The sequence below is a fragment of the Gopherus flavomarginatus genome, chromosome 2, assembly GCF_025201925.1.
Source record: "Gopherus flavomarginatus isolate rGopFla2 chromosome 2, rGopFla2.mat.asm, whole genome shotgun sequence".
Taxonomy (NCBI): domain Eukaryota; kingdom Metazoa; phylum Chordata; order Testudines; family Testudinidae; genus Gopherus; species Gopherus flavomarginatus.
In genome coordinates, this window is record NC_066618.1 from 160,087,388 (window position 1) to 160,112,415 (window position 25,028).

Genomic DNA, 25,028 nt, shown 5'->3' on the forward strand with positions numbered 1-25,028 from the left:
ATTTTTTTGGGAAGCGTTTTAGCTCTTGTATAAGATAAATGACCGCTTGGGGCAATGCACTGGGATTCAAGAGACTTGGGTTCTACTTTCCACTGATCTGTTGTGTGACTTTTCATGTGTACAAACAGTGTCCACCAAAATGGGCCCGTAATGTTTGTTGGGGCCTCTGGACATTAGTGTAATACATGTAAGTTACCTACTATTAAATAACACAATTTCACTTTCATTTCAATAGTCCATGCATGGAAGACATTCAGGTTTTTTTTCCTGGTTTGCTCAATCTACATTTATTTAAAAAAATATTTACAAACTTTACAACAGTAAACACGCTGTTCTCAAAACACGTACATTTGTACAGCTGGCTTTACAGTCTCAGTAAATAATATGCTATTTAGTCAGAGGTGCAGAATCCCTTTTCCAAAGCTTGGCTCTGGCCCTTTCTTCAGAACTAGTTTAGAAGCTGTATCTATTGATGCGTCAGCTGCAGGGGGCTATGAAGCTACTTGCAGCCCACAGTGGTTTTAAAAACTTAAATAATCAAGTCAAGTACCTCCAAGGAATCAAACTGGTCCTGTTAGGAAGGAAGCTATGCCACAACATAAAAGTAAGTTTCCCCAGCATTCAAAAGGAACATATCCCCTACTCATGGTATTAAATTGTCATAATACCAACATCATAAATTAACACACACAGGAAGATAGATCAAGCCAATATTATCTGTATACGTTAAAAGTACGTGGCATTATGAACTTTTGGGTTGGGATTTTCCAGAGCCCACAGTGCTGGCCTAACTCAGTTCTCATTAGGATGTTATATTCTGTAATAGGAGAGGAGTTTACATAGATAGTGGAAGCCAGTGAGACTTAATAGAAGCTGAGGGCAAGTCTGCACTACAAACAGTGCAGCTACACCTCTGTAACACTGTGAAGATGCCCTAAGCCAACAGGAGAGAGAGAGCTCACGCATCAGCTTACTTACTCCATCTCTGCTAGAGGTGGTAGCTATGTTGGCAGGAGAAACTCTCCTGCTGACACAGTGCTGTCTATACAGCTGGTATAACTTCATCACTCAGGGATGTGGATTTTTCACACCCCTGAGTGACATAGTTACACTGAAGTGTGTAGAGTAGACCTGGCCCGAGTTAGGCCAACACTGGGTGTGCACTTTAGAAAGTCGCTCCCTTTAATGTCAGGAGATCAGTTCCACCATATTACTCAGGTGTTTTCAGGTTCCCCTGGAATTTTAGAGGGAGGTTCTTGCTGGGCAATTAAAGAGTTTGGTCTACAGCTGTTGCTGGAAATGAAAACAGTGATATATATGATAGAGCAGCTTTTAACATACAGCTGGGATTGAAAAAGGGAACCAGCAGTATTCAGGAATGTCTTCACTACCAAAAAAAGATTGAATTACAGACATATCAGTCTTTTTAATATTTCCATTTACAATTATAAAAATAAATAAGGACAGGAAATCTGGAGCAACAAATCCTACTTTATCACTACAAGTCTAACTCACGGTTCATTTGTGGAAGGTATGCTGGCAGGAACAAGTAGGAAAGTTTATTAGATGCAAATTTTCAACAACTCCTCGATAGGCACGGCTGCCTTGTCTGCCACTGCCGCTCCCAGAACAGTTTTCACTTGAGTCAACCTCCTTTCCTAATCTAATAATCCACTGAAAGGGAAAACTGCCCATTTTTCCCCCAGGCATGGATAAGAACCTGTAATATTTTAAATCAAATTTATCCTGGCATTACAAATTTTAAATTAAAAGCACCTGAAAAGCAAAGGGTGCACAAATTTCTCACTGGAAAAAATGTGAGTAGACTAGCAGATTCCAAGGCCAGAAGGGACCATTGTGATCATCTAGTCGGCCCTCCTGCATAATGCAGGCCAGGAACTTCCCTAAAATAATTCCTGTCTGAACTAAAGCAGATCTTTTAAGAAAACCTCCAATCGTGATTTAAAACATTCTGGGAATTGAAGCATAACACTCGTTTTGAACAGTATAACTAGGAAGTGGGATTATGTAAATATTTTTTCAGTGCAGACTGGATTTTTGGTTTCCAGGTTTGGGTTTGTTTGTTTTTTTGTTTTTAACGGTTACGGTCAGCACAAAAGTAAGCTTTCATTTCTGCCATGGACTGATTGCATCATGGTGGGGCTTATCCTTGGGAGAGACTAGGTAAAATTTTCAAAAACATTTCAAGAATTTAGAAGCCTAATTCCCATTTTCAAAATGGATTTAGGTTCTTAAAACTTTCAATGACGTCTGTTTCTGAGGGCCAGATTTTCAAAGCTATTTAGGAGCCTAGTGATACAGACAGGTATCTAGTGGGATTGTCAGAAGTGCCAAGGTACTTAGCTTCCATAGATTTAATCTTTAGATGCCTAAATACCTTTAAAAATCTGGCAGTTAAGGACCTATGTCTCTTCCCAATAGGGGGACCAGACAGCAAATGTGAAAAATGGGATGGGATGGGGGATAATAGGAGCCTATATAAGAAAAAGACCCCAAAATCGGGACTGTCCCTATAAAATCAGGACATCTGGCCACCCTGCTTCTGAAAATGGGAACAAGGCTCCTAAATCACTTTGATGCTTGAAAATTTTGCCGCTGGTCTTCAATAGAAACAATCTGATTTATACCAGCTGAAGATATGACCCCTTGAACACTGCACTCCACTCAGCAATACACCTCTAAGGAAACAAACTTCCATTCATGAGCACGTTTTCCACCCAATGAGGAGAAAGGGAGTAGGAGAGGCTAACCCAAGTTAGAGACAGATTGAAGACAGAGCAAATAAAAACTCCCCCAAGTATAGGCGAGAGTTTAAAGATGAAGGTAATACACAGGCCCTCTCAAATTCTCCACATCCTCCTTCTGCGACAGCTGCCATATCTCCCTCCAGTAGAAGTGAGGGCTAAACTAGAACAATCTCAAACTGGCTGGACGACAAGCCAGCAAGAAGAAAAGCCTGAGTGGTGCAACCAGCTCATCAAGGCAAACTGCAAGGAAGTTGTCAGGCAAGTTGGTGCCGGGGAGCAACCTGTTTAAGAGCTCAACTAATGAAGGCCAAGAATCAAAATGTGGCTTGTATCAGACACAGCTCCACCAAAAAGCCTGGGGCTTCTTGAAGTTCAGAGGCAAATCGACAGAGCTTCCTACAGCTCTCCTATCTGTTTCAGAGTAGCGGCCATGTTAGTCTGTATCCGCAAAAAGAACAGGAGTAGTTGTGACACCTTAAGTACTCCTGTTCTTTCTTCTATTTCTGTTAGCCGTAGGTGATTAGTTTAGCTGCTTGGTAACTCAGGTGTTAGTATTGTTGAGTTACAAGCAGGAGGGAAAGTAACTGCTGACAATCCTAACTTCTAGCAGTTATTTCTGGATGACAGAGAGAGCATTTTAACCCCTTACATACCAGGTACCTTTGTCCATCAATCCTCTCTGTAACAAGGCTGAAAAATGGGAAACAAGAATTTAGAACACAGGTGGAAGGAGGAAATGTCAGGATGTTGCTAGAGATCAGATTTGGATCCAAAGTTTGGGGGTGTCTGGATTGAGGTTTTGAGTTTGGATCATTCTAGAGTTAAGGCTGCAACGTTCTTTCCAAATTTCAGGGTTGTTCAAATCTGGGCTTTTTGATCAGGCCCCATTTCTCCTTTTACATACAGTTGGCTAGCACACAAAATATACCAGCGAGTAAAGGCCAATGGAGTAGATCAAAACAGAGAGAAATAAAACTAGAGATAAGCCAGACTATTGCAATATCCCTACCTATATCTCTTACTCATGCTGGGAAAAGCCACTAGCTGTAGTTCTTGCAAACATTCATGCTTTCCACCTGATGTTAAGAGCGAGAGGAAATTTACCATTGCATCCATTTTGTGCTCGGAATATTTCCTCTTTTGCAAGGAAATTAAGTAAGTACGTGGCTGATACTGACTGGAAAAGTGACTGAATTAATACAAGATGAAATATGCACACACACTATTCACTTGTACCAGACCCGACACTCCTCACTCAGATAAAGTTCTCACGGACTTCAGTGAGAGTTTTGAGTAAGGATTTCAAGATTGTGTGCATGTGTGTATCAAGGATGGCAGGAAAAGAGTGGGTACAAAAAAAGAAAACCCTGAGGTTTTCAAGTCAAGCAATGTCTATGTCCAGGACTGTAATGTGGAACTGACAATATGATGCTCTGGGGATTGGGGGCGGAGGTGGAATATGGTCAAGATGTTCAGAAAGGTTTTCAAAGCTTTCCCTGGAGAAGGCAGCTGCCCAAAAGACACTTGTGTGTGCACTATAGCGAACACAGCTGTAGGCATGTGTGATGTGACTGCAGTGTGACTTCTAAAATGTCTCCAACTTATTTTGTGATGTGAATCTGATAGGAGCCTTTAATGAATGCAATCTGTTTATGGAGGCATACGGGCAGCACAGTGAAAGCAGCTTCTGCAGGTTTGTTTTCATCCAAACAGACAGCAGAGAAACATATTACACAAGATTGGATTGTTCCAGTCTGAATAAAAATAATTTCAATAAGATTGCTATGCTATTGGACAGTGCTTTACATAGGCTTAAAGGCCTTTTGTTTTTCAATGAGGTAATGGAACTAGTTTGCATAGCAATAGTCTATGTTAAATGATAAATGTTTTGAATATTGCAGGCCACATCCTCAACAGTGTTTTCAGTGGCTCTACATGATTTAAAACCACCTGAGGACCTAACCTTCTAATTAGAAAGGGTCTTGAACCAAAGCTCTGCTCCACTTGCCAAGTTTGGATCCAGATTTGAACTGCCACCATGTTTGCAGGTGGATCCACTGCTAGGACAGGGCTGACCCAAAATCATCATTAAAGGCATAAGGATTCAGCAATCAGAACTTAGCAGAAAGGTTTCTGATCCATTCACACAGAGTATGGTTTACATTGCAATAAAGACTCAGGTCATAGCTGCATCAGCTGACTTGGCCTCGCAGGGCTTGGGCTGGGGGGGCTAGACAATTGCAGTGTAGATGACTGGGCTCGATCTGGAGTCCAGGCTTTGAGGCCCCACAATGGGGAGGACCTCAAAGTCTGGGCTTGGGCTACAGCCACAGCCCAAACATCTGCACTGATATTTTTAGCCCTGCAGCCCAAGCCCTGGGAGGTCAAGTCAACTGACCTGGTTCTGAGTCTGGGTGCCGCGGACTTTTTATTGCAGTGTAGACATACCTTAAGATACTTTGGTGATGATCATAATATACAAACCTAGACAGAGAAAAGGAATGCAGAATATAGGCCACCTAGTTCTTTCATTTGTTTTGCAGAGCTAAAAAGAACAAGTACACATTTTTAAATTGACCTCAGCTATTCAGATCATCATCTGACCAGAAAACTATGGACAGAGTACATGGCAATGAAAATGAGCAGGGTGCTGAAGGGATTGAAACAAGATCATGAAACAAGATTACAAGAGTTATGATAATGACCTACCTATTCAGACTAAGGGCCTGATCCAGAGCCTGCTAAATTCAATGGAGAGATGCCCATTGACTCCAGCGGTCTCTGGATCACACCCTGAGGGAGGGACCGCAAAACTGGTCTACATGCTTTTGAAGGATGTTAACACCAAACAGGGAAAGGAATGATTTAGGGTGGCAAGTGGCGGTATAGATAGGAGTCATGGGATGAAGTTATAGAAGAAAATTTAGATTGACTATCAGGCAGTGAAAACTTATTAAAAAGAATGCTGCTGCCACACACTGAAAACAACAGAAGAAAGGAATAAGTAATTAAGAGAGAAGAATTAGAACTGATTCCATGAAATATCACTAAACAGCATAATTGTCATATTCACAAAACACAGCCCACAAGGAACTGGAGCAACCCAAGAAACCAGAAACTTCAGGGTGTACTGCTCAGTCTTTCATGTCCCTCTCAGACCTAGGTGTGACTCATTTGAGTTCAGTGATCGTTAAAAGTTAGGCCAAGCGTTTTGTGTGCAGAACACAATAGAAGCTCCCAGACAAAAGGCATAGGACAAAAGGCACAAGAAGAGTTGCAACAACAGGGTGCAGTAAGAGGTGGGGTGTTTGTGAGTGCATGGATTGGAAGGTTGTTGGCCAAGAGTTCAGCTGGGATTTGAAAGGCTAATGGTTATTGAGGTTGGTTTATGAGATTCAGATGTACATCTATACTGTGATAAAAACCAAGTCTCAGAGCCTAGGACAACTAGGGTGACCAAACGTCTTGATATTAGGGACTTTGTCTTATGTACACAACTAACCCCCTGCAATGTGGAAAAAAAAGTGTCCTGATTTTTCAACTGCTAAGGTCAACAGTGTAGATGCTAGGGAGCCCAGGCTCTGAGACCCACCCCACTTGTGGGGTCCCAGAGCCCAGGCTCCAGCCCCAGCCTGAACATCTGCCCTGTAATCTTATAGCCCCGCAGCCCAAGCCCTGTGAGCTTCAGTCAGCTGACCCGGGCCAGCTGTGGCCATGCTGTGGGTCTTTTATCACAATGCAGACATAACCTCTGTCCTCTTGATGAGCTGCTCATAATGAGAATTGCAACCTGTTAATGCTAAAGCAACGCATACCCAGGAAGAGTGGACTTTTTTGCACCATTGTTCAGCTATTTAAAAAAAAAAAAAAGGATGTCGTAGCCTATCATGTCCCATGAGCACGCAGGCGGAGCAGGTGGGGCAACACAAGCGGAGCATCAGCTGCTTTGCAGTATTCAAACAAGAATCAAAAACAAAGGTCTGAGGCAGTGTTGGCGAATCCAAACTCTCCACTGAGAGTGAGCTACCACCGTTGTTGGCCCAAGCATGAGCAACCTGCCCTCATCTTTAACACACAGGGGTGACCAGCAGAGACGTCAGGGCCCTGCAGGTGATCATTTTTTCTCACAGCAGGTCTCAGGACACAATCAGAACCTCGTGAGGCTGCTTGAATTTAGGCAAAACATCATAAGTTAGCACCTGTCGTCTCCAGGGGCTGCATTTCACAGATGGGAATGGCTGCAATCTGGTCCATTCCATGCAAATCAGGGCTCCCTTACTCCCCCTTGACTCTCCGCCCCATTGGGGCAGCTGCATAGGTATAAACCTGTAATGCAAACATGCTGGGGCAGTATAAGGAGTGTTTTGCATTGACGTGGCTGATCTCGGTTTAAGTGCTGCTGCAAATCCTTTTTATACCAGTGCGGCAACTCTGCACAAGGGGTTCTCGCTGATACAGTTACACTTGTGGAACCACCAACAGTGCAGACAAGCCCTTTTGGGGTATGAGCCTCAGATTTCTGGTAACATTGCCTCCATTTTAAAGCTCACAGGGTTCCCCATCGGGCTTAGTGTCTTAATGTGTGCAAGGAAAATCAGAGGGTTGGGAATGCAAAATATATACAGTTCAAGTGGCTTATTTTGGAATTACCTGGGGGAAACTCCCAGGGAAGGGAAGGGAAGATGGAATCACCAGTCTTTAGGGCTGGAAAGACTCAGAGTGACAGTAAAAGAAAAGCAGCCCATTTCACTCAAGGTGTTATTTGGTACGCAGAGGGAATCCTTATTGCAATCCCTGCTCCGAAGAGATGACGCTGGATTTTCTTGCTTTCGGAGGCGGAGGGGGAGGTTTGACTTCACGTCTGCTGGGCAGTGGTGGGGCGACCTGGAGAGATAAAACATGTAACCAGGAGGTGAGAAGTTCTTCTCTACCAGCAACAGACATCTAGATGGTGCTGCATTCCCTGTATTTATTTCAGGATCAAATCTTCCAATTCCATTCCAAATGGAATTTCTTGGCACCAGGTGATAGAACACAAGTCTGGGAATCAGTACATTTGGGTTCTGCCTCTGACTCTGTCTGAGTTTCAGCAAGCCTGTGTGCCACATTTTTCCCATCTGTAAAATGGGGACAATACTCCTTTCCTACAGTGCTGGAGCCTTGAAATATCACCTGTCCTGATGGGTGAACTCCACTGAGTAACACCAAGGGCCTGATTTTTCCACTGAGCTGCAACTTGTGTGATCATTTCCACAGGTGCAGTGAGGGCCAGGTGGGTGTAAAATGCTACCCAGTCAGAATGGTAGCATTCACATCTCTTTGCAATGGTGTAAATGACTGCACATGGTGCAAGGAATCAGTGAATCAAACCATGAGTTCCAGTACAAAAGTCACACCCTTCCTGCACAAAGAACGGGATTTTAAAGAGCGCCCCTTGGTTTTGCACGAATTTGCACTCTTTCTTTGGTTCTTTCTTTCTTAGGTTCTTTAGATTTTTCCCTTCAGCTACTTTAACCAATGCACATTGGCTATTAAGAGGCACATTTGGAATAAGCAAGACCTGAAAGAAGGCTGGGTGAGCAAGAGGCCATGTGCTCTCCCCTTGCTCAGCCTCAACTGCCTGGATTTCAAAACTAGTTAGAGAAAATAAAGGAAGGGTTAGGTGGGGGCTTTATGACTTAAAAAGCAATGTGCAGAAAAATACGTTTACAGTCTCTCCTTACGGCCCTCTGCATCAGTCCCATCTGGCTCCAGACTAAGGTCAATGACAACGTAGCACCAACGTGTTAGTAATCCGTTTTCTTATAAGGCTCAGGGAAAGGGAGCTCTTCATTAATCCTCTTGCGCAATAACTCCCAGCACATCCACGGCACTCGCATGTTTCCTGTAGTCAGACCACCTCGTGCAGCAATGCTGCCCCATGTCTCAAGTTGCGTCAAATCACACTACGGCAGGATTTGCAGAGGAGACCTCTAAAGCATCCCTAGCAGGACATGTTTTTGGAGATTGTAGGTCAGAACTGAAACAGTCCCATGGTATGATGCTGGGGTATGTCCCAGCCCTGCGAGAGGTGCCATCATTTGGAATCAATGTAAAACTGAGGCCAGAGGCACTGTGGCCTCCAAGGCTACTTCTACACTACTAGCTAGGGGAGCAATTCCCTGCTGGTGTACTCCTATTCCTAGCTCTCATCAAGCTAGCATGAGTATAAACAGCTGTGCTGCCACGGCAGCATGGGTAGCAGTAGCAGTAGCAGAGATATGGCTGATTCATGTCAGGTACAACTCCCCGAAACCAGTGGGTACGTATTCAGCACAGCTCAGTTGTGCCTCCACTATCGCTACTGTGGCTGCACCAAGCGAGTGTGAGTATGTGCACATGGGCACAGGAAGCCCACCCCAGCTCATGGAGTAGACAGAGCCGAAAATGTCCCATTTTCATTTTTTTAAAAATAAAGAATGATGATATTAAAAACTCAGTATTACTGGCCAAATTCCAACTCAGGTTATTACACTATCCCTTTCTAAACTTTCTCTGCAGCTTTGGCTGGATAAGGCGTTCTTCCTGTTCTGTTCCAAAGGGATATTCAAGGTTGTTATGCGTTGTTAAAACAGCTGCTGTGTTCCTCTCCAGAGGTGGTTGCATTTCAGTGCAGGATCAAAGGATCCTTAATATGGATATTAGCATACTAACCTTGTGAAGCACTTTCAGATGCTTTCCAATAAAAGGCACTACAGTAGTATACATTGAAGATAATATGATACCACAATGAGATGGTGACTTATGAAGACTAGAAAATTATCTTGGTCAATAATTTTAATATCAGGGGCCTTGGTTTTCAGAAAGTGAAAACCACCCACCCTGGGAAAATCAGGCTCCTTCCTGGTGTCTTAAAGTTGGGCACCCAGAAATCATTAGTCACTTCTGAAAATCTTGGCCTAGAAGTACTCCCCGTTTCTTCTTTTTTTCATTAGTGGAGAGTACTGTGATATTTACACCCTGACTATAATTATTAAACTCCCAGATCATCCTGTTAGTTTGTGTTTTCAACAACAAGAAAACACAAAACATTGGATACAGCAGATTTTGCCAAGGCAAGGAAAACACGTTCTTTTCAGCTGAAGAAAAGGACTGGCTAAACTGCCTTCCCATGGAGCAGAAAACTTCTTGCTCTCTTGTGGTTTCAGGAAGCAAACCAGTAAACTGATCAGACAAGTTTCAAGTAGCACCACCCTAAAAGCAACTGGGAAAGTTCCACTGGTGTGGCCTGCTCAAGAGCCAGCTTCCAAAAGAGTGTCAGTTCCAATTTCCCTACCTCCAAAGAGTTCCTGGAGTTGCTATTCTCATAGGGTTTGCTCTTGGGTGGAGGCGGAGGTGGGGTGCTCTGGAAGTTAGCAGTTGCCAATCCATCTGTCTGCAAGGAGGGAAAACCTAGAAACAATAAAAAGATACTTAAGTCAAAGAAGACTGACTTGAGGGTGGGATGGGGGAGGGAAATGGTATTGACCTCATGTAATTTTAAAGGAAAATTATTACTATGTTTTATTTTGTTTTAATCTACTAACAGGCCCCCAACCATTTTAGCAGATGAACCTGAACAGATGGGTCAAAGTAAAATCCCAGTTGTAATTCCCCTAACTTCAAAAGATCCAAAAGATTTCTATATTCGTAACGTGATTCTAAACTCATGTGAACAAGGCATGCCTGGGGGAACAGAAAATTGAATCCATTATCACATCTGAAATGTTCAGAGGGGTTTCCTTTCCACTCAGGCTTCAACCTCAGCATTCACTTTGAAGTTAACTCTGACTGATGGGGTAAATAAGTATCCAACCTTCTAAAAAAATTCATGAGAAATTGTCCCGCTACTAACAACAATTAAAATGATCTAGCTTCTCTACTTAAATCAAGTTTTTGGATTCCCTTCACTGATTTTGTAGAGCTCAACATATTAGTTCTTGCAGTGTATTTCTGAAAATGGTCTTCCAGGTCTCTCATGAATACCATCCTAACTCACAGACCCAAGCTGCTTCTATAATCCAATCTCTCACCATCTAAAATACATAAGGATCTAATTCTCTGTTCATGCCAAATTTATACTAGGGTAACTACACTGGTTTCAGTGGACTTTCCTGATTTGTATCTGTGTAAGAGAGAGAGGAGAATCAGGCCCCACAAGTGAACCTCTATCATTTAAAACATGTAGTTGTAGTTGTGTCGGTTTCAGGATATTAGAAAGACAAGGTGGGTGAAGTAATCTCTTTTATTGGACTCTTTTATTATTCTGTTGGTGAGAGACACACTTTCAAGAGCTCTCTGTGGCTCGAAAGCTCGTCTCTCTCACCAACGGAAGTGGGTCCAATAAAAGAGATTTCCTCACCCACAGTGTCCTTTTAAAACATGGCAGAGATCACCAAAATAAGAACAGGGGCATCTTCGTGATGCAACTTTTTCTAAATGTGTGTGTGTGTGCGCGCGCGCGCGCACACACATACACCCACACACCAAAGCTTATATCTGCATCAACCAAATCCCATATTTGTCTATGTAAGGGATGCACTCCATAAGTGTCTCACTTTCCTTACCTATTAAGATAAAATCCTTCTTCGACAGGTGAAACATTTTTAATTTGCCATCTGAGATTTCAGCAGCAATTTATGTCTCTTTATAAAATGTTTTGTCACAAGACAGAGCTGGGAGATACGGACACCTGGAATTTGTAGTTCACTTATTTACAGCACAAAGTGCAAGTTTTGCCCAAGACTTTAGCCAGAGACCTGTTAAAAAAGTGTCCTGGATTCATTTAGCTCTCTGACTTCTCTGGGGCCACTCCAGATTTACAGTGACAAAAATCACCAGGCCCTATAAAACGAACATGCTCTATCATTCTAGATACGATGGGCCTGATTTGCAGAGAGAGTTTCTCGTTTCCCAGGTGCCCACAAATAATTGCACTGGCATTTCACTCAGAAATTTAGCTAGTAATATTCGTTCACACTATTCGTTGAAAAGCCTGGATGAAGCCAGCCTAGTAGGTTAAAAACAACTATTTCTGGAAGAAGTTTAATTTCAATTGAACGGGCTGCATACAATTAAGGAGGGTTATTTCAGCCCCTTTGGTAACACAGAAAGAAAGGCCAAAAGGCGATTGGTAAAAGTCAGGGTCTCTTTCAATACCCTTTTTCCTACCAGATTTTCTCCCTGGGTCTGACGCTGCCATTAGCTCTAGGGTTATTGCTACAAAAACATGGTATAGAGGCAATCCTCGACTTTACGATGAATGGCACTTCTGAACTGACACCTGGATTAGACTTACGACAATTGGTTTAGACTTTTATGATGCTCGGTTCTGCAATGGAGTGGATGTTCGAGTGCCGATGTTTCAGGAACCAATTGTGTCATAAGTCTGAGGACTGCCTGTATTCCAGGGGTTCTCAATCTTCATTGCACCGTGACGGGCTTCTGACAACAAAAATTACTACACGATCCCAGGAGGGGGGACTGAAGCCTGAGCTCGCCCTAGCCCCACTGCGCTGGGCGTGGGGCCAAAACTGAAGCCCAAAGGCTTCTGCCCCAGGCAGGAGGCCTGTATTCTGAGCCTCACCATCCAGGTCTGAAGCCCTCGGGATTTGGCTTTGACCCTGTGTGGTGGGGCACGTGGACTTTGGGGCTCAGGGTTTGGCTTTGACCCTGGCCCCAGGAAGTCAAATGCCAGCTCTGGCGACCCCATTAAAATGGGGTTATGACCCACTTTGGGGTCCCGACCCACAGCTTGAGAACCGCTGGTACATTCTATTACCATAGACACTGTCCAGAAGGAAGTGGAAAGCAAGCTACAGTGCAACAGGACTTACTGTGGGTTCTTGGGGTTTTTGGAGTGATCGGGGGTGGACTGAGTGGGGTTGACTGCTGGAGTGAGGAAGCTTGAAGCAATGTCAGTCTGCTGTCTCCTAACTGAAGACTCTTTGGCCTCTGTGCTTTTTCTGATGTGCTCTGAGGGAAAACACAGAGTAAACAAAACCTTTTGAAGTTGGCGAGGTGGCTGCGCACACAGGGAATAACCAGACCTGTCAGGAAGGGATCAGCATGTTCCAGAAGAGCCACGTACAGGACAGAAAGGTGCAGTCAGGTGAAACATAAGAGTGCAAGCACAGAACTGGCTAAGCAATGTCAAAAGGCAAATGGTGTAACTCCTATGATGCTAGCACTGCTGTTCAAATTTTCAGTGGGGACCTTACTAACTGGATGGCATAGCTCACAAAGATTTCATTATATCAGTTAAGGAAGGAAGAGGCTTCTGATATCAGGGAAGGAATTCAGGGTGGAAAATAGCTGCATTTGGCCTAGCCATTCGATGGACACTTTTGAAAGGAGCAGCTCCTGAAAGGAGGCAAAGAATAATGATTCAGGTAAACAGGACCAGAAGAGACCGTTTGGGTCATTCAGTCCAAGAGGCTGCATTTTGCAGAACCAATCCCTCTCTTATTCCAACTAAGGAAGGATGGGTCTTGCTCATGAAGTCCTATTGATTTGGAACTTGGGAGAACTACATGCAATTCTCAAACTTCCGGTGCAGCCTTGGTCAAATCGCTTCGCCTCTCTGGCTGAGATTTTCAAAGGCGCCTAAGGAAGTTAGACACCCAGATTGGGAGTTGGGTACCTAATTCCCTTAGGTTTATTTGAAAATCTTAGCCTCTTTGCCTCAGTTGCCCAGTCTGTGAAATGGGGATAATGATACTGGTATTACCTCACAGCAATGCCACAAGGGAATATTCAATAATGGTCGTAAGGTGCTCAAATACCACAGAGATGGGAGCTGGAGGAGTATCTAGATGGATAGACTAACATCTTATTTAACCTGCTCTTGGCTTTCTGCGGTGATGGTGCCTTGGAAAGCTCCATTTAGAGAGTCTGTCCCTGCCCAGTTCCTCTTATGTTAAACATTGCCCCCTGCAATAGTGAAACAGCTGTCATTTGACACAGATATTGAAAATCTAGCCTATACAATATTTTGGTCCATTTCTAGATGACACTTCATTACTAGTCAGGAGAAATTGGCAGGGTTTACATAGATTCTAGAACACAATGTGTTCTTTGTGGCGATCTATTGCATTAGCCTTCTTCTTTCGCCACTGAACACTGGTGTGTTTTTTCACTGTGTAGAAGAGGACAGGATTTGGGCATAATGAATGTAAGAAAGAAATATCGAGGTTGCTGCACAGAGGCCAAGCCTTTGGGTCTCTAGCTTTCAGATCAATTTAAACAGCCAGTGCTGCCCAGTGTCACACCAGAGTCTCCCTAAATCCTGGGCTGGACTAGTCAGTGATGGAACAGACTCCTGACTTCCCTACAAACCCATCTCCAAATCAACATCTGTGTATTTTGCAATGTAAGAAAAATACAACCCCAAAGACCCATGTGTTTCACTGAGCAAATCATATGTGGAATTTACCCTCAGAGGTACAGAGTCTACTAAGAATTCTTCTCTGCCTTTCTTAGCAACTTGTAGTGCAGTGGGGCATTAATCAACAGCAAAGTCACCTGCCAGACTTTTCTCCCTGATCATCTTCTACATGCTTAAGTGTAGTGCCCTGAATCAGGGTCTAAAGTGAAGAGCAGTTGACAGCTCAACCTATGGATTAAGCCCTAGATTCTACTTCCACTGAAATCAACAGTAGCACTTCAATGGCATCGGATCAGGCCCTAATTCAGGGGTCGGCAACCTTTCAGAAGTGGTGTGCCAAGTCTTCATTTGTTCACTCTGATTTAAGGTTTCGCGTGCCGGTAATACATTTAAACCTTTTTAGAAGGTCTCTTTCTATAAGTCTATAACATATAACCAAATTATTGTTGTATGTAAAGTAAATAAGGTTTTTAAAATGTTTAAGAAGTTCTTCATTTAAAATTAAATTAAAATGCAGAGCCCCCAGATCGGTGGCTGGGACCCAGGCAGTGTGAGTGCCACTGAAAATCAGCTCATGTGCCGCCTTCGGCACTCATGCCATAGGTTGTCTACCCCTGGTCTAATTCAACACATCTTCAACCCCAGAGCTGCGTGTAGACCAGTTTTGCAGACTTTCCCTCAGGGCATGAGCCAGCCAGGCTTCTAGTTCCTATTGAAATCAATGGGAGTAATGCACCCAAATACCTTAAAAACAAGGCTCTAAATGACTTGTCCAAGGTCACAGATCTGTGGCAGAGCAGCCTCTCTTTCAAGCTCTGGTGTCCTAACCAATTCCTAAATCACAGGCCAAATACTCAGCTACCATACATTTGACTCCAATGGAGCCATGCTGATTCACACCTGCTGAGGATCTGGCCCTCCAGCTGGCTTTTTTTGAGTGGCTAGATAGCAGCTGCCTGTTTGAATACCAAGGGCCCAATCTTGTGCAGCACTGAGCGCTTGAAGCAGTCCTGGGTGTCTGTGAGAAACGAGGGTGCTGAGCATTCCTACAGTGGAACCTTCAGCGCCTGGGACTGCAAGTTTCTACTTTCAATCAAAGTCGCACTGTGGCTCCTGAAACAAGTTTTCCAAACAGCAGGCAAGTAATTATTTAGCTGACCAGGGCTTTTGGTGTTCGAAGCCCTCCCAGTATTGAGTGAAGATCCCAGTGACAAACAAGGCGGAAGGAGAAGGAAGAACTAGAAACTCCCACTGTGGATTTTATTATTATTACTATTATCGTTACCGTTTTGGAAGTCAGTTCAGCTTCTGGCTCCTTCTCCACAATAACCTGAGACTTGCTAATACTCCAATCCTTTCGCTTGAATTTGTTAATCCGGTTATCGGCATCTTCCTTGACAGGCAGCTCTTCAGCCTTGGAAGCCGTTGACAGCCTTCTCTCCAAGAGAGGCTCGAGAATGGATCTGCAGTCCAGCCCAAGGACAGAGACAAAGCAAGAAGCATTAGCCCTTCAGTGAGAAGGCCATCTCTTTTTAGTGTGCACAAGGGTAATTGTGCAAAAGTGAGTTAGGAGCACAAGACTTTCAAAGGCACTTGTGCACTAAGTTATTTGGGCACTTTTGAAATTACACTGTATTGTGCATTGAAGGAAGTGTTGTCCAATGAATAGGGCGCTAGACTGACAGTTAGGAAAACCGGTGGGTCTCTTCCCAGCTTTGTCACTGATCTGCTCTGTGACCGTCGGCAAAGCATCTAGGCCCTGCGGTAACACAACTACAAATGTGTACGCGGAACAGTAACATCAGGAAAGGATGGCAATTCCCTTCCGTACCATTTCCCAGCTGGAAACACAGCCGCTGAGCTAGTCCCAACTGACCATCTAGCTCTCTGCAGGCCACAATTTGGGAACCAGTGGACTACAGACCTCATACAAATGTTTGTATCTCCATCTTCCAAGGTTCAGTGATTCTTTTAGGAGAACAGAAATGCTGTGGTTTCACTGTAATATTACCCACATCATAGAATCATACAATATCAGGGTTGGAACGGTCCTCAGGAGGTCATCTAGTCCGACCCCCTGCTCAAAGCAGGACCAATCCCCAGACATCATTTAGCAGAATGACAGATAGGGTACCAGACTGGGACTCAGGAGACCCAGGTTCAATTCCCAGCTCTGCCACTGGGTGACCTTGGATAAATCTCTCCCCTTCTCTGTGCCTCAGTTTTCCCACCTGTAAAGTGGGGATAATAACATTGACACCCACCCCCCCATTCTAAAGCCATTTGAGATCTACTGATGAAAAGTGCTCTGTAAGACCTAAGTAGTATTATTTGCTGGTTAGATGAAACCTTGTTTTAAAAGCAAAAGAAAGTTACAAAGTCGCATCCCTTGAGAAGGCGATATTAAAATAACCTCCAAGAGCAAAAGTGAATCCCACTCCCCATAAATGTCTGACATTTTTGAAAGGGCCAGTCACTAACCCATCAGATCCTGGCCTGGAGGAGGTGCTGTCAGATGAAGTGGAGGACGTAGATACCACAGAGGAACTCACAGAGGTGACAGACAGTCGTCTCAGCGTGGAAGACATGATGTAGGGCAATACCACGGAGCCTGACCTACTCTGCTTCCTCTCCGTCAGAGAGGAAGGCTGCAGACGATATTAAATAAAAGCTGTGAGGAGCTGGGAAATGCTGCTCACAAAGGGAGGGTAATTCTGGGCTGTTTCTTTAAGACACTGCACTAAACAAACAAATCATGTTTACCAGAGTTATCACACCATAGAGCTTCTCGACTTTCTTCTTCAGCTCTTTGAAGCAGGTTGTCAGTCTGTCATGCAGGGGCTTCAGCTGCTCAGTCAGTTTCTCACCATGAATCCTAATCCCTTCAGCCAGCAAAGGCATCTAAAAGAAGGAGCAAAAATACTATGAGCTAATGCTATCAGCAAGCAAGCAAATCAATTCTCATGCTCCAGAGCGCAAGCTGAGTGCTGCAGGGGTCGAGAAGGCATTTCTCTCTCTTTCCTTCCAACCCTGCTATGTTCACATTATCGTGTATGTGTGTAGCATGGGATATGTAAAGTGTGGGGAGAGCACTCAGTCTCCAAAGCAATACAACTGTAAAGTAGCTTTAACTTGGCTTCATTACATGGAAATATATGGGAACAAGTTGACATCCTACTGCAATGGAATTTTCATTACAACTTCCTTATCTATTTTCATTGTTATATACTGAGCAGGGCAGGCAGCATGACTTTTCAACGGTCACAATTATGGGGGGAAAAAAAAGTGGGGTAAAGAAGCGAAATAAATAATAATAAAAAGGAAAAGGCGATGAGCAACTGTTTAGGGTAGTGAGAAAAATCTACCCATCATATTCCAGAATAATAGTCCAAAGCACTACAGTACTGTTCGGAGGAAAAGAAATTTAAGAGCATTTTCTAGGTACAATACTTGATAATTTTTCATCTAGTTTTAAAATTCAGCTCTGACCTACTTCAGTCTATTTTTATATTATATATGTGTATTTGTATTCTGCCTTCTGTTAACTGGACTGGATGCACAGGTGTTTGTAGGCCTAGCCATGTGATTCTAATCAAGGCTAAATTTCCACTAGGGTCGAGAGGAAGTTAGCCTGTGCCACAGTGCGACTACAGTGTTTTGGACCACTAAATAAGGATAGCATAGAACTTTTTCAGATAAAAGGGACAATTGTACAGGCATTACAACTGTGTTCTTCTAACACTTCTCTTCTTTGTGTTCCAAAATATTGTACCAACATCTCTCACACACACACACAATGTGGCAATTCTCCCTCCCTCTCTCTCCCCCCCCTCCCAATATGGTACCTGTAAGGCAATTAAATGCTTAAGTAGTTCAATTTGATCTTGGTCTTCAGGATGTTCTTGGATATATTTCTCTGTGAAAAAGGCCTGAAAACAAAGAGGAAAGCAGAAGACATAAAAACATTATGTTTTCTTTATAGCCAGCTTTTACCCTGAAGAATGCCAATAGCAAGTGACAAAGATCTGTTTCAGACCAGCAAGTGTTTTTTTTAAGACAGGGCCCTTAGTGAAATAATTTCTTTCAATAAGATTCCCATGTCTCTTAACTAGTGTGATGTTACAGATGATAGAACTTTCTTCTTCTTCTTCTTTTTTTTTTTAATAAATTAAGAGCTAAGATTGTTTCTCTCAAAAACTGTAAGAAAAATGCTTTTTTTCCCCCCTCAAGTGTTTTCCCATTTTTTCTCCACTGAAATTTGCTAAAGTACAACCACTTGGTTTAATATTTTTGATTTTCAAAATTTCAGTGGGAAAATAAAAAAGGTAAAACATTAGTACAAAAATGTCATTGATTTCCCTTTTCCCCCTCAGCATTTGACCTGCGCTATGTGCAACGTTAATATCCAGAGTAACCTCCGTTCACTTGACCTACCACCCAAAAGACAGAATACCCCAAAACAATCCCCATCTCAGTAACAAAGTCTCTTTAAATTCCAGCATTCTGTACAAGCAACAAAGTACACTCATGCAATCCCTCAAAGTTGTACCCAAACGCACAATTTTAAATTCCAATCTCAAAAAGGTTTCAGAGCAACAGCCGTGTTAGCCTGTATCCGCAAAAAGAACAGGAGTACTTGTGGCATCTTAGAGACTAACAAATTTATTTGAGCATAAGCTTTCATGGGCTACAGCCCACTTCTTTGGATGCAGCCTCAAAAAGGTTAATAAGCCACCTTTGTGCCTGGGGTATCCCTGTGCTGAGGAATCCAAGCGCACATGTGGAACAGATTCCCCAGCAGAGCTATTATATGGGGTTTTGTTATGGAAGCAACAGTAGCGATTCCACAGTTAAGACTATATTGAGCCTTCCACTAAGGCCCCTGGTTCGTAAAACACCTGAAACTCAAGAAAGCACTTGAGTATGTGCTTAGCTTTAACCACATGCTGAAGCCAATGGAATTTAAGTTCATGCTTAAAGATAAGCATGTTCTTATGTCATTTCCTGATCTGGATCCTTAAAACAGCACTAAAATCCCACCAATTCACATGGTCTGTGACTGAATGTAGTCTCAAAGTTCCCCCCAACCACAGTTCACAGGATAAGAACATTTTCCAGGTAAAATGCTTGTTAGCTTTCCATCCACTTCTAAAACGGCATTCTGTTATCTGGATTTTATGTACAGGTGTTTGTGGGCCAATGGAGTACGGCTTTACAAAGCCTAAACTCCCACTGAGGTCAACAGCTGGGTAGCCTGAGAAAGAACTGCAGGGCTGGGCCCAAAGTACTTTTCTTGGAAGAGTTTATTTATTAGAGGAAGAAAGCACACCCATGGTACAATGGAGACTTTTGGCTTCCAGCTACAGTGACTCAATTAAAGCTCCGGATTCAGGCTGCTCACAAATGCCAAATTCTCTCTCTGCTGATCCTTAGTTGAAGTAGGAAAATATGAACCGGTTGTGAGCATTTCCAGATGTGGTTACAAATACCTGGAGTTTCCTTGTTTTAAATGCTTTCCCATTCATAATTCTAAACTTTATGTCAACTTTAATTCATAAAATGGGAAAATACTTAGCCAAATTCATCCTTGGTGGAGTGTGCAATCCCTCTGGAATTAGGGGATTCACACCAGGGCTAAATCTGACACAAGTCCCTTTAATGTTTGTGGCTCATTTTGTCTGATCACGACACCTTTTAAAATCAAACACGTTTCCAGCACCACACACTGAAGCTATGAAAACCACCATTACATTTCATGCCAGACATGGCATTATTCAGGACTCTGCAACGTGGTTAGAGGTTGGAGTAATAAATGTCTTCAGCCCAGCATAATTAACAAGGGAGATATATGCCATGCCAAAAAAAGGCACAAACTGCAAAGGGACAGATTGTGTTTTCATTCTGATTCAAATGCTCTGTGCTGTCACGCTATCAAGACAAAATATATATTGACGCTAGACAGTGATTATAAAAAAAATCCCTGTCTTCCTATCATCACTTTAGATTATTAAAACTGAGACACAATTTACTTTTATCTAGGTCTACTCTACTCTATACTGCTGTAGCGTAGGTGCTTTCTGTATCGACAGAAGAGGTTTTTCCGTTAATGTAGTTGATCCACCTCTCCAAAAGGTGGGAGCTAAGTTGATGGAAGAATTTTTCTGTCAACCTTGCTGTCTCTACACCAGGGGTTAGTTTGACCTAATTATGGCATGAAGATTTTCACAGCCCTGAGCACCATAGCTAAGTCAGTCTAATTTTTAAGGATAGACCTACACCACACACCCTTTAGCTGGTCTCCATCACCATAGCACCTCACTATCTTTTATATATTTATCCTCGCAAAAGCCCTGTGATGTAGGGAAGTATTGTTGTTCCCATTATACAGATGGAGAACTGAGACACAGAGCAACTATGTGATTTGCCCAAGTTTGTGGCAGAGAAGGGAACTGAACCCATTTCTCTTCATTCCCAGACTAGCACCCTAACCACTAGACCATCCTTCCTCTGCTTTTGTTCTTTCTATTGTGCCTAGAATCTAAACAGATTAGAACAGTGGTGAGAGAAAGAAGGGAAGTAAGTACCTTCCTCATTTTAGATATTGAGAGATTAAGGGCCAGATTTTTAAAAGCTACTTAGGCACCTACTTTTGAAAATCCTGTTAAGTACCTAAATGCCTTTAGCGACTTGCCCAGGAATTAAACCCAGAGCCCCAGGTCAGTGCTTTAGCTGTAAAACCATCCTTCCACTCCAAAGTCAACACCTTAGACAAGAGATGAGCCCTACATGGAGCCAGCTGACCTTTTCATAGTTGGTGTATCCCCCCATGACTGCAGGGTCCACAATGCCATTCAGCAGCATGGAGAGCGGGTGCACAGGCAGGGACCGGTCCCAGGCGTGCTGTTGGACGCTGTTGCTGATCTTCTCATTGGTCAGCTCCATGGTTTCGATGGCATTCTGCAAAGGGCTGATCTCCTCCTGAACGGTAACGAAGAGAAGACTGAGAAATCCCTCGCTGACCCTCTCTGGAAACTCTCGCCATCCTGCCCGTGAATTTTCACACATCATAGCACAGGCCTGGGCCTCAAACCAAGAGCAGAGCAGAAAAAGGGATTCCGAGTGGCTTCCTGATCCAATTCTGCTGCTAGAATGGGAGATTGGTACAAGTACCACCTTCCTTCCAGTCGAGCAGGAGTGGGAGATTGGGCAGCAGCTTTCCCCACTTCCTCCCTGTGTGTGTCCTGCTGCCAATGGGAGAGCAGAGATCAGTCATTCAGAGTCATTTCCTCTTGATCTGATGCTACTGCCAGTAGGGGCGATGAGGATCAAGCTGTGTGTGTCTCCCACTCAGGTCCTGCAATACCATTGCTGGAGTGGGAGATTAGGCAGCAGCTCTCCCCACCCTGTGGGATCTGCTGCCAGAGTATGTTGGAAAGAGGGGAAGATCAGGTTAACCTGTGTGTTCTCAAGTCAGCCCAGAACCTTGGGGCCCCCAAAAGAGCAGGAGCCCCAACAACTGCTTCTGTCTAAGACTGTCCCCTGCTCTATGTAGCTTTCAACCTGCTAGAGAAGGCAGTGATAATATGCAATGAAGACACGAAGTGATGGACACATTAAAAAACAGCCCGGAACTTGACACACAGAGGATTCATTCTTTCTACTTGCACAGGGGCCCCATTCACCATATCTTTAAGAAAGACTGTTTCTCATGCCAATAACCTACAGAAATCTGGAACCAGACCCAAATTCAGCAAAGCACTTAAGTGTGTGGTTAACTTCAAGCACTTATTTAAATCCCCATGATTTCAATGGGACTGAAGCACACAAAATGTGTTTTTGGTGAACTTGGCCCCTCCCTATCACCATGTATGGTGGGCTTGAAATAGAGGTGCACTGGGCCATAGCACCGTACAATTAACCTGGAACTTATTTTGCATTTGGTGGGGTTCCCTTTTTCACTGTTCAAAGAGCCAGGTGCATTATAGAAGGTAGGAGGGTTTCCTTCCTCTGAAATATGAGGTATTGGCCATTGCTGGAGTCAGCACATCAGACATGATGGGCCAAAGGTCTGATCCAGCAAAAGCCTAATGTTGACCAGATATTGACATGTAAAGTCCCTTTACTGGAATCCACCTCTTCCAAGGACTCACCGTTGTAATCTGTTTGGCTTCAAACCACTTGAGGATGCCTGGGAACGTGTAGGCAGTTGTGTAGGTCATTCTTTCAATCCACATGGTCTGGTCGGGGAATTAAAAAGGCAAAGTCATAAGGAAAACATTGCAATTCAACTCCCACATGTTTTAGGGCTCAAAGCCAGGCTTCCAGCACCTCTAGACCAGACTGTTGGAACTCACTGGGCTGATTAAATGACTTCCATGTGATCATGACAGGTCAACAACAGGGGTAGAACCCAGGCCATTCGGCAGCAAAGCACAGCTTCCTACCATTAAAGCTAACAGAGTAAGTCCATTAGCTAGTAGCAATAATAGGTTGTTATCCTCTATGTGGACCAGCCCCTAGAGGGGGATACAACTCATTGAGGCAGCGCGTCACATCAAGCATAGCCGCTACATAGCAGCGACAGCTCTTCTCGAAAGCAACAAAAACAGATGCAAACATGCTACACTCATTCAATTGCTGGATTAAATTCAAAGTGCTGTGATCTTTACTGATGCTTTATTATGGGTTTGGGTTTGACTCCCTCATACATAATCACACCCACCACAAACTCCAATCACACATTTGCACTCCACAGGGATGCTGCTGGAGACCCATCTTGGGCTATTGGGTAAGAGAATTTTAAATGGCAGGACCCCCAGCTACGTGTTCAGATCACAGTATCAGGCCCAGTTCTTGGTTTCTCCCACGTTTAATCAATCAAACCCCATTGCTACAGCTGGGGAGATGAGGAACCTGTTCTAGATCTGTTGATTTTCATATCACTGTTTGGTGCTTCGGTAGGTACCAAGGTGACAGGACCCTTTGAAAGGAAGAAAAAGACAATGCACAAAGAGAAGTTTCCTCACTGCTTAAAGAATCAAGGCCTTTTGAACAGAAAGTGAAGGACTCACCGCAAATTCATTCTCCGGATCTTTTTCTCCTTTCCTAAACGGCCGGGAATATGTGAACTGCTGAACCTCATTGGCTCGGTAGTAGCTGAGGAAGAACACAATAAATGGTGGGGTTTCTCCTCCTCCTTTGGTTCTTTTCCAAAAATAGCTATGTTGAAACATGGTTGTGGCCCAGCCATGGTCTACAATTTATTCTCCCCTGTGCATACTGCCAAAAGCCGCATTCTGCCTATACCTTAGCCCTGGGGAGATGAGGATCAAGTTGTGAGTATCCTCTATTCTGTCCTGCAATGCCATTACTGGTCGGGAGATTAGGTAGCAGCTCTCCTCACCAGGTGGGTCCTGCTGTCAAGGGTGGGGGTGGAAGATCAGGATGTCCTGTGCCTACCAGATTTAAAACACAGCTCTTACATGCATAGGTGCCAACTTCTCCTGGCACCGGTGGGTGCTCATGCCCCCTGCTGCCCCCATTCCAACCCCTTCCCCAAAGTCCTCACCCCTACTTTGCCCCGTCACTGCCTCTATTGGACCCCTTCCCCAAATCCCCACCTCCTTCCCTGAGCACGCCACGTTCTCCCTCCTCCCTGCCCCACAGCTTGCTATGCCACAGAACAGCTGTTTCGTGGTAGCAAGCGTGGGAGAAGTGGGGATGCGGCGTGCTCAGGGGTGGAGGCAAAGGTGAACTGGGGGGGGGCGCTTGGCTGCCGGTGGGTGCAGAGCACCCACCAATTTTTCCCCATGGAGTCAGCGCCTATGGTTACATGTTTGTAAACACAATCTTCTGGACCATGTGGGCACGACAACTCCCAGTGCCCTCCTCATTATATCACAACTCTGTAACAATCAAGGAACTTTGGAATTCCCACTCATCCTGCAGGATGACTGCCACTAGCTACCATAATAGGGCAGGTAGGACTGGAAGGCTCTGGGGCTGTACACAAGCGTGTTTAAACATGGTTAGTTTAGAACCAGCGGCGAGTGAATTCATACAGGGAGATCATGCTGGCTGAGCTCAGGGAAACGCAATGAACTCCATTAAAAACTCAACATTCATCTCCTCCCCAGATGCCTATGCTTTGAAATGAAAATATTCTGGCATCATAATCACTGGCCAGTGGCAAATGCGGAGCTTTTACGTTTCCACGCGTATGTCTAGGAAAACCACAGCTCAGGTGGGCTAAATTGGCGTTGGTGCCCTTGATAACCCCCTCAGCTTTCCCAAGAGAGAACAAGAAAAGGAAAGGAAGTTACTTTAGGATCTGCTCCGGAACAGGCTTGTCTTTATAGTTGGGTGGCAGGTTCATCACAGGCTTCACTATAAAGCACTGCACATCTGAGGGATTCCTGTTAAGGATGGAAAACGCCAGGATCTCTGAGGGGAGACTAAAAGAAGGAAGGGAAAATCCTTCTCATTTTCTTCAGTGTCAGATTTCTGAACAAGCCGCGTGTCCCTTGCGCTGTTGTCATGACATCTAAAGAATACACATTGTTCATTAACAAGACCGAGTGTAACAGTGTGTGTGTGCACATCACCCTCTAAGAACTGGTACACAAAGAGCCAAAGGGATCTGCTGCTACTACCTCCAGATAATGTAGTTTCCCTTGAGTGTTACAGACACGTGCTTTGGAGACAAGGAGTATGTCTACAGTTTGGCTGGGAGTGAGCCTCTCAGCTGGGTAGACAGACTTGTGGCACTGGCGTGATGGTGCTAAAATAGCAATGTGGACATTGTGGCTCAGGCTGGAGCTCAGGCTCTCAAGCCCACCCCACCACCAGGGAGCTCC

The 25,028-nt window shown here is 44.1% G+C and overlaps 1 protein-coding gene across 6 annotated transcripts in view; it reads right to left on the reverse strand.

The window, feature by feature from the left end:
* Nucleotides 1-271: 271 nt before the first annotated feature.
* DOCK5 (dedicator of cytokinesis 5) overlaps nt 272-25,028 on the reverse strand; it is a 151,415-nt gene continuing 126,658 nt past the window's right edge. For 5 of the 6 annotated variants that reach the window (XM_050939817.1, XM_050939815.1, XM_050939814.1 and 2 more), the window contains 11 exons: nt 24,495-24,576; nt 23,244-23,328; nt 22,323-22,409; nt 20,974-21,150; nt 18,018-18,101; nt 16,936-17,073; nt 16,654-16,820; nt 15,458-15,635; nt 12,623-12,761; nt 10,084-10,199; nt 272-7,652 (listed from right to left, as the gene is read on the reverse strand). In XM_050939817.1, coding sequence (XP_050795774.1) covers nt 7,551-7,652; nt 10,084-10,199; nt 12,623-12,761; nt 15,458-15,635; nt 16,654-16,820; nt 16,936-17,073; nt 18,018-18,101; nt 20,974-21,150; nt 22,323-22,409; nt 23,244-23,328; nt 24,495-24,576 — 1,355 coding nt within the window. In that variant the 3' untranslated portion in view covers nt 272-7,550. Of the gene's footprint in view, nt 7,653-10,083; nt 10,200-12,622; nt 12,762-15,457; nt 15,636-16,653; nt 16,821-16,935; nt 17,074-18,017; nt 18,102-20,973; nt 21,151-22,322; nt 22,410-23,243; nt 23,329-24,494; nt 24,577-25,028 lie in introns of those variants that run through there. The other variant, XM_050939819.1, reaches the window with a different exon arrangement.